General features: G+C 43.1%; 1 protein-coding gene across 1 annotated transcript; it reads left to right on the top strand.

The window, feature by feature from the left end:
• Positions 1-4,618: 4,618 nt before the first annotated feature.
• LOC106753722 lies at positions 4,619-6,642 on the top strand. The gene is made up of 2 exons (XM_014635575.1): positions 4,619-4,936; positions 5,239-6,642. Exons 1-2 carry the CDS (start codon positions 4,619-4,621, stop codon positions 6,640-6,642), a joined length of 1,722 nt encoding a protein of 573 aa, XP_014491061.1.
• Positions 6,643-10,130: the final 3,488 nt, after the last annotated feature.

Below are 10,130 nucleotides of genomic sequence, written 5' to 3'. Positions count from 1 at the left end.
AAATGGAACTCTCAAAATCTGACCCTGTATGATCTTTGTGGGTTATGGGCTTCTTACTCTGGCCCAAAACGAAATTCTGGTGCAAAAATATAAAAATAAAATATACAAGTTTTGCTCCAATAGTAAATATAATTAACTTAATTGTACTAAATCATAGATTATCTATACTATATTATTCTATAATAAAAACTGAACTTTTTTTTTTCTTAAACTGATACAGTTTTGTGATTGAAGTTAAAAAAATTAAACTTTTTTATTAGAAGTTCAGTTAACTGTTTTAAACTCTAAAACATACAACGGAACCACACATTTACTTGCTTAAACACAAAACAAAAGAAAATAAAAAATGAAGGAAACGTTTCTCAAATGCCAATATTCGAGGTATTGTCCTCATTATCTTTCAGATTTTATATTATATTATATTATATATATATATATATATATATATATATATATATATATATATGCAGATACAACCTTATAGTGATTTTTTTTTAAATAAGTAAATAAAAATAAATTTAGAATTTCCGTAACTTCTGTTTTAAACTGGGATAAGTGCCAAAAAAAAAAATATTCTGATCATGCGAGAAGAGGAATATTTTTTAAAGACTGAGTTTTTAATCTATATATAATAATATATACAAAAAACTATATTATTAAATTAAAATTCATTTTCATATAAAAAGGAGATTATAGTGTTACATTTAAAGTTATAATCTACTCTTTTTTTCTTTTAGTTTTTAATTTAAAAATATTATAGTTCGATTTAAAATTAGTATATTTTGATTCTAAATTAGTATAATTTGATTAAAAGATAGTGTAGTTTATATCAAAATTAGTACAATTGGGAAAGGTACATAGCAATTTAGTTTCGTTCATATTACAGTTAAGTTTGTTTGAACTAATTTTCTGTTTAATTCAGTTCATGCAAACTAGTTTTTGGTTCGGTGCAGTTTTTAGCAGTTCAAATCATTTTGTCCACTTCTGGTCACACAAAAAACTAGAGCTGTCAAAACGGATAACCCGACTCGACCCACCACGGGTTGGTCACTTAGTGAACCAACCTAACCCGGCTCATTTATTAGCAAGCCAGAAAAACTTGAACCCGGCCCGACCCACCACGGGTTGATGGGTAAACGGGTTGGTTCACTAGCCCATTTAATTATATTTTTTTAAAAATAAAAAAAAATATAAACTTTCTGTAATTTAAATTTAAACAAATTTCACTCACAAAAAATTATGTTAAAAACAATTCAAAATAATAATAAAAAGTACAATATAATCCAAATGTCATCCAAAAACAAACACAAAAAACATACAAATAATTTTCTTATATTCATCATTTTTTTGTTCCTTATCCATTTACGATATTAGAATCTTGAATAGATAAATCCACAATATTTTGCTCTCTTGAATCATCCTGAATGTCAAACCAACCTGAATGTAATTGATTACATCAATTGTTGTAACCCTTGACCCTTGTTCTTGTTGTCTCCAAATTCACTGATAAAGATTTTCCTAATGTCAGAACAATTCCGACAATCAATAAAAAAATATTAGTAAAAAAAGAGAGAACCAATACTCAATAACATCAACAAAAAATTAATAGTTTAATCTGTAACATAATTTCTCAAATTCAAAGATATCAAAAAGAGCTTGTTCAAATAATGTATACTCAAATTGTTTATATAAAATGAACAAAATCTGATACAAGGATGTCAGAACATGAAAAAAATCATTTCATGTCTTCAAATCCCCCAGAACAAAAAAAAATTCACAAACCCCTATTTTTGTCCTTATAGGGTTTTTGAAAAAAAAAAAAAGAGAAGTGAGAAAACAAAAATGTGGAGAAAAGAGAAGAAAAAAGGAAAGGTGTTTTACCTGCTCCTTGAAGAATTTCAGTGAAGTAAAGGTGAGAGCACCGCAAATGAGAGCAAGTACCGTGAGAGTGATTTGTGAGAGCAAATGTTACTTTTTTTGTATGTGAAGAAAATATTTTATTTTTTAAGGTTCTATAAATAAAATAATAAATTAAAAAAATAAAATTAGGTGGGTGGGTTGGTGGGCCAACCCGACTCACCACGGGTTCAACCCGCATTAGCCGGGTCTAAATGAGTCGGGTTGAAATCTGACCCGCATCTAAGTGGGTTGTATTTTTCAAACCCAACCCGGCCCGAGCCCGTGACAGGCTGAGTCGGCCCGCGAGTTGTGACCCATTTTGACGGCTCTACAAGAAAAACACACCAACACACAACTCATTATCACTAAACTAAGTTCATTTCATTAACAATATAAGCATTTAATAATTATTTAAGCATCTTAATTCGCACATTTTCAATTTTTAACTTAACTAATTATTATTTTGTTATGTTTTTCACAACATATAAACCTATGCACGAGACCTTTTACCCCATCATACCATCCTTTCTTAAAAAAATCACATGGTACTTTTATTAATTAAATGCAAAATAGACAAATTATCCTATTCAAACCAAAAATTCAATACTGTCTACAATCAGGGTCTTACATTAGTTGATTCTGTTGAGACATGAGATGTGGTGATGGAAGCATGGAAAAAGGTCATGGATTGTGAAGATCAAACCATGTTTGGTGACTATGTGATTCGCCTTTAGTATACCTATAATTCATGGTCTTTATTCTTCGAATATGTGAATAATACTTGGATTATTCTATGCAATACATACTTTGTAAAAGCCTGGACAAACAAAGTAATTTATTTAGAGAACACAACAACAAATAGGTATGTTTTGTTGTTATTTTACTTAGTTATTTTTGTTAAATATTTTATGATATTGTTTATTCATTTCTGTCAAGGCTAAGTCTGCTCATCGGAGCCTAAAGAAAGTTATAGGGAGCATAATCAATATGTGTTCTTGTTGGAATGCTATTCATATCGTCATTATCCTCCAACACAATAAGATTAAGGGGTCCTTTTAAAAGAGTCCCAATCTTATGAGTGAAGCTTATAAAGAAACCAGATACATAAGTCTTATTGGATGTGTATCTAGATATACTTTGAAACTCATTGTTGAAGAATTGGAACACGTATAGGATATAAGATTGGATAGTGCAATTTGTGGATGCATATTGAGACAAAGTTTCGATCTCCCCTATACTTATGAATTAGCATGATATGACCCTAGGGTGTTTTGTTTGGCTGAAATTCATATAATGTAGACACAATTGAGTTTTTCAAATATTGTATCAAATGAATTTTAGTAAGAGTTATCCATTAAATGTGAACTTCATATGCTTCAGAAACAATTCAAAGAGGTTGACATTGGAGGTAAAGTCACCATCAAGCAAAAGTTACTTGACATTGCTTGTCCTACAATTAGGGATGACAAAAAAATTTGCGCCCGCGGATATCCGCGAATAAAGTCCGCGACAAATAGTTGATACCCGCAGATATTTACTATCCGCAACCCACTGGTAGCAGATATTTTAATACCCAATTATAAACGGCTCGAATGCGGGTATTATACTACCCGTACCCACAGATATCCACTACCCATAAAAAATAAAATAAAAATCATATTTTTTTATTAAGTTAAATTTAATTAAAATTAACATTAATTTTATATTTTACAAGGTTAAATTTAATTAAAATTGAATTTTAAGTTATATTTAATTTAATTTATATTATACTTTATATATTTTTTGTAATTCTATTTAAATTTTATCTTAATAATTTATAAAAATATACTTTTTTTAAATATTTGCGGGTATCCGTGGGTTTTAAAATATCTGCAAATATTTTTTAAGCGGGTAGTGGATGAATACTTTTTTGTCGGGTTGGATCGGGTTGCGGGTAGACACTATTCATGCCTGACTCGATTCGTTGTCATCCCTACCTACAATGACATCTATAATACTTCCATTACATTTATATACAAGTTCTATGTCCTCGAAAGATAAGAATGATTATACTTAATTGCTGCATGCCTTTGAAGAATTGCACAATAAAACTAACAAACTTGTTATGTTAAACAATTGGTTGAAAGGTTTAAATAACTAATCTGAAAACAGAGTCCATACATTAAAAAAAAAAACAATTTTGTACTGGAGGAGGGTCGGTTGAGTCGGCCGGATCAAGCGTGCTGGAGGAAGACCGGTCGGTCCGGTTACCAAAGTCACAGGGAGCAAAGGTGACCTAATGTCGGACGGTGTGAATCAAGCGGATGTGGGGTCGAGGAAGCATTAAAAGGCTTTGATGGAGGTGTAACGGAAGGCATAGCAAATCAATGAAATTAATGGTCAGTTACGAATACACCGTCTATAAATAGGAACAGCAGGACAGGTAAAGTAATCTTGAATCTAATCTAAATTGGTCCAGTTAACTGATCCACTGTTTGACTTGGGCGTCGGAGTGTTCTTTTTGCAGGACCTCCCGGGTGATCCATAAAAGACATCAGGAAGACGAACGGGTCGGACGATCGGAAGCAGGATCAAAGGGTCGGTTCGGTCTCGGGCTCTAATACCGAAACATTTGGCGCCCACCGTGGGGCCCGAAATCGTGATTTACCCAAAAACGAACACAATGGCTGAGCAGTTACAGTTGCAGGTTCTGCAGGAGATGCAGAGACAGATGTAGGAGATGAGGGCAGAGATAGCAGCTCTGCGGGCGGAGCGAGAGAACGTGGTGGTAGGAGCTTCGGTGCAGTCGGTGAATGTACAAACGATCCACTCTGGAGATGAGGAGGTCAATCGGCGGCCTTCAGTGGAGGAGGTGGGAGAAGCTGTTGGAGGAGCAATTATAGGAGGAGGACGAGGAAGAGGGACTGGCTGGGGGGAGGTGCCAGCGGGGAGAGGGGCCGGTCAGGGGAATGGGCCGAACGGGAGGGGAGTCGGTATAGGAGAGGGGTTGAACGGGGAGGGAGGGGGAGAGACGGTCAAGGAAGGGGAAGGGGCAGAGGTGAGGAAAACGTAGGGTGCGACCAGGAAAACCCGGAGGGGCATAGGGAGCCTGCGCGGCAGAACCCGCAGTTTGAAGAGATTTGGGAAGATGGAGATCAGTTTGACCAGGCCGAGGGGTTGCACCCGTTCACTCATAATGTTATGGGAGCAGTAATGCCGGAGAATAAGGTTTTCCCGTGGGTCGAGAAGTATGGAGGCACATCAGACCCGGTGAAACATCTGAGATCGTTCGTGGATGCTATGGCGGTTTATTCATCCAATGAGCTGGTCTGATGCAGGGTATTCTCTTTATCTTTGAAGGATGAGGCCTTGGATTGGTTTCACTCACTGCCTCCTCGCAGCATTGACGGGTTCGTTACCCTGAGGCAGTTGTTTAGCCAGCAGTATGCTTCAAACCGTTCGCGAGGTTTGACTTATACGGCCCTTGTCAGGATGAAACAAGGGCGGGAAGAATCATTGAAGGGGTTTATGGAGCGCTTCAACCGAACCGCTCGGCAGGTGCGGAACGTAGACCAACGGTTGATAGTAAGCGCACTCACAACAGCGCTTAGACCTGGCCCTTTCGTAGATTATCTGTACGAGGAAGAACCCCAATCTATGGGTGAGCTGCAGAATAAGCTGGCCGGGTTTATACGAATAGAGGAGGGGAGGTCATATCGCAACGATCAGGGGGAGGAAGGAACAACGAGGGAGAAGTCGGGGCGGGACCGGAGAGGAGAAAAACGGCCGGTCAGTGGGGAGCATAGGATGACGGTGAAGCGGGGGGCGGAAATACAAAGAGCGCAGCAGTATTTCCATCACACTCCGTTGAGTGCCCCGAGGGTGAGAGTCTTGGAAGAAGCCTTAAGGGCTAACCTGTTGACGGTGGCACGATCCCCGACCCCTCGGGGAGCGGACGAGAGTAAGCATTGCCGTTATCATCAAAACATGGGACATTCCACAGAGGATTGTGTAGCGTTGAGGGACAAGTTAGAGAGTCTGGTACAGGCTGGCCATCTGAGGGAATTTGTCCGAAGGGAGAATCCTAACCCGAGAGGGGCCACGGGAAGACACAGGGGTCAATTACCGGTCGGTCAGAGGCCTCAGCCGACCACCGAACGGACGGAGGGCGAGGGAAGTGGAGGTAGGCCTCTGAGGGGAGTAATAAACACCATTTCGGGCGGATTTGCTGGAGGAGGGGCGTCCTCGGCCGCCCGGAAGCGACATTTGAGAAACTTGCATAGCGTGAACAAGGTGGGGATCGGCAGAAGAACCATGCCGTCCATAACATTCTCGGATGAGGATTTCCATGCGCCGGACCCGGACCAAGATGACCCCATGGTCATAACAGCCATCATCGCTCGGTACAGTGTAGGAAAAGTGTTGGTCGATCAGGGGAGTTCGGCCAATATCCTATACTGGAAGACCTTCCAGCAGATGGAAATACCGGACGAGTCCATCATGTCGTTTAACGAGCAGATCTTGGGATTCGCAGGAGAACGGGTTGACACAAGGGGGTACGTGGATCTAAGGGTGAGCTTAGGAACGGAGACGGGGGCGAAAGAGCTAAGAGTGTGTTTCCTCCTGGTAGAGGCGGACACTTCTTACAACGTGTTGTTGGGACGACCATGTCTCAACGCGTTTGGAGCAATAGTGTCTACCCCGCACTTAGCAATGAAGTATCCGGCAGACGACGGCACAATCCGGACGGTCCGAGCCGATTAGAGGGTAGCAAGGGAGTGTTATGCAACGGGGCTAAAAGTGCAACCCCTAAGGCATAGGGTGTGCGAGACCCGTGCGGCTGTATCGGCGGCAGAGTTGGACCCAAGAGAAGATACCACCGACCGGGTGGAACCGATGGGAGAAGTCCAGCCATGTCTCCTGGAAAATGAGGACCGGGTGACAATGGTTGGCAAGGACCTTCAGGAAGACGAGAGGCGAAGGTTGGAGGGGGTGCTGGTAGAGAATAAGGATCTGTTCGCCTGGACTGCATCAGACATGCCAGGAATCCACCCTGGCGTTATTTCACACAGGTTGTCTGTATTTCGGGATGCACGACCGGTATCTCAGAAGAAGAGGAGGTTAGGTATGGAGAAGAGAAGGGCGGTAGGTGAGGAGGTGGGGAAGTTAGTCGAGACCGGGTTCATCAGAGAAGTCAAGTATACCACTTGGTTGGCCAACGTGGTCATGGTTAAGAAGTCCAACGGTAAGTGGAGAATGTGCATTGACTTTACCGATCTGAACAAAGCTTGCCCGAAGGATACGTACCCCCTACCGAACATCGATGCGTTAGTAGACGGAGTGTCAGGGTACGAGGTGATGAGTTTTCTGGACGCCTATTCGGGATACAATCAGATACCTATGTACCGGCCGGATAGCGACAAAACCGCTTTCATCACCGAACAAGGAACCTTTTGTTACGAGGTCATGCCTTTCGGACTGAAGAATGCAGGGGCTACATACCAGAGGCTAATGGACAGGGTCTTCCAAGGGCAAATAGGCAGGTGCATGGAAGTGTATGTNGATGATATGGTGGTTAGGAGCCGGTCGGTTGAGGAGCACNTAGCGGATTTGAAAGAGGTCATGGGGCAACTNCGAAAGTTTGATATGCGTTTAAACCCCGCTAAGTGTACNTTCGGGGTAAGGGCGGGGAAATTTCTGGGCTACATGCTGACCGCTCGGGGAATTGAAGCAAATNCCGACAAGTGTAAGGCGGTGTTGGAGATGAGAAGTCCCCAGACGGTGAAGGAAGTACAGAGGTTGGTAGGGCGGTTGACGTNGTTGTCGCGGTTCCTCCNTCATNTGGCTGGTCGGTCNNANCCGATCGTCCGGNCTATGAAGAAGACCNCGCAGGGATGTTGGGACGAGGAGAGCGAGGAGGCTTTCAAGCGTATAAAAGAAGTTCTTACCCAGCCCCCCGTAATGGGCCGGNCGGAGCCTGGTCACGAACTGCAAATATACTTGGCGGTTTCGGAGGGAGCCATTAGCGCAGCCTTGATACAGGAAGTTCCACAATTCAAACTGGTATATTTCGTTAGCAGAAGCTTGAAGGAGGTAGAGGTAAGGTACCAACAATTGGAGAAGGTGGCCCTATCCCTAATTTATGCCGCTCGGCGGTTGCGGCCATACTTCCAAGGTTTCCAAGTCGTGGTACGAACGGACTACCCGATAGCTAAGATCCTANGAAAACCAGATTTGGCNGGTCGGATGATAGGGTGGTCNGTAGAGNTATCGGAGTTCGGATTGAGGTACGAACCGCGGGGGTCGGTGCGGGGTCAACACTTGGCAGATTTTGCTGTCGATCTGCTCCCTGAAGAAGAGGAGTTCTATTGGAAACTTTCGGTTGATGGTTCATTTAGCCGAAGGGGAGCAGGAGCGGGGGTGGTCTAAGAAGGACCCAATGGGATACTGGTGGAGCAATCGTTGATGTTCCAGTTCAAAGTCAGCAACAACCAAGCTGAATATGAGGCTTTGCTGGCCGGGATGGAGTTGGCCAAAGACCTGGGGGTCGGTCGGCTGGAATGTCAAACAGATTCCCAACTGGTCGAAGGGCAGATAAATGGGAATTTCCAGGTAAAGGATGACCTCTTGTTGCAGTATTTTCACAAGGCTAAGCAAGGAGTTCACTTTGCGACACGTTCTCGGTCGGAAAACATCAGAGCAGACTTACTTTCGAAGCTGGCCGGCGGAGTCACGAAAGGAGGATTGTCTTCAGTGATCAAACAGGTAATAACCAAGTCGACGGTAGAATGTTGTGCCATTGTTACCGGGGGAATAATGAATACCTGGAAGGACGACATAATGCAGCTGATTCGGAAGCAAGATAATGGGGAAACCTTGAATACCGAGGAGACCAAGAAGATCGCTCGGTATTGCCTGATCGGTGATGAGCTCTACCGAAGGGGTTATGTTACGCCTTTACTGAAGTGTCTGTTGGAAAGGGAAGTAGAGTATGTAATGAAGGAATTGCATGAGGGGGTATGCGGGAGACATACGGGTGGGCGAACGTTGCGGGCAAGAGTGTTAAGGGCGGGATTTTTCTGGCCATCGTTAGAGAAGGATTGCATGGCGTTCGTCAAAAAATGCGAAGCCTGCCAGAAACACGGGAACGTTTTCCATGGGCCAGCAGTAGAGTTGCAAGGTATCATGTCCCCTTGGCCGTTCGCCCAGTGGGGAATGGACATTGTTGGACCCCTGCCTACCGGGCGGTCTCAGATGAGGTTCTTGCTGGTGGCAGTGGACTACTTCACCAAATGGGTGGAGGCTGAACCTTTGGCAAAGATTTTTGCCACCCAAGTCCAGAAGTTTGTATGGAAGATCATTTGCCGGTTCGGGCTACCCAAAACAGTCATTACGGATAACGGTCGGCAGTTCATAGATAAGAGATTTGAAGCTTTTTATCGAGAGTGGGGTATAGCTCATGTCACCAGTTCGGTTGAGCACCCCCAGACGAACGGCCAAGCAGAGGCAATGAATAAGATAATCATACAAGAGTTGAAGAGAAGGTTGGGCGAGGCAAAAGGTGCTTGGGTTGATGAGTTACCATCGGTCCTATGGGGGTATCGATGTTCCCCCCACGGTGCAACAGGAGAGTCCCCGTTCAACCTGACCTACGGGACGGACGCAATGATGCCGGTCGAGGTGGGCGGGGAAACACTGAGAAGACAGGTGAATGACGCGGGGGCAAATGAAGAAGGTCTGAGGGGAAACCTGGACGTGTTGCAAGAAAGAAGGGAAACTGCAGCAGTCCGGGCAGAAGCGCTAAAAAGGTTGGTCGCACGAAGATACAACACTAAGGTGCGACCAAGGCTTTTAGTAGAGGGTGATCTCGTCTGGAGGAAGGTCGGGGAAGCTCGAAGGGAGAAGGTTCATGGAAAGCTGGCGGCCAGCTGGGAGGGGCCATTCAGAATAAGTGAAAGTTTGAATAATGGGGCTTACCGACTGGAGCGTCTGGACGGGAAGCCAATTCCAAATACATGGAATATATCTCATCTCAAATTATACTTCAGTTAAAATTTTTCTTTTTGTACCGCAATAAAGCATGTACTTACAGAGTTATGAGTTAAATGATACGAGGCATTTCATTATTACTTGATTATGACTTCCCGTTCGGTGGAGAAGGAGGGAGTAGGAGGGACGTTCCGGCGTTCCTCCCGATCGGTAGTATAAGGAGGGGAAACGCTCCGGCGTATCGATGAAGTCAGGAAAATGAC

The sequence above is a fragment of the Vigna radiata genome, unplaced genomic scaffold, assembly GCF_000741045.1.
Source record: "Vigna radiata var. radiata cultivar VC1973A unplaced genomic scaffold, Vradiata_ver6 scaffold_7, whole genome shotgun sequence".
Taxonomy (NCBI): domain Eukaryota; kingdom Viridiplantae; phylum Streptophyta; class Magnoliopsida; order Fabales; family Fabaceae; genus Vigna; species Vigna radiata.
The sequence above is the reverse complement of the archived record's forward strand: the minus strand, read 5'-3'. Positions and strand labels throughout refer to the sequence as shown.

Excerpts from the sequence above, each read along its gene's own strand:
- LOC106753722 (XM_014635575.1), top strand. The coding sequence starts at position 4,619 with ATGAGGGCAGAGATAGCAGCTCTGCGGGCGGAGCGAGAGAACGTGGTG. Across the intron at positions 4,937-5,238 it reads AGGAAGGGGAAGGGGCAGAG|GATGAGGCCTTGGATTGGTT; the intron begins GTGAGGAAAACG and ends TTATCTTTGAAG.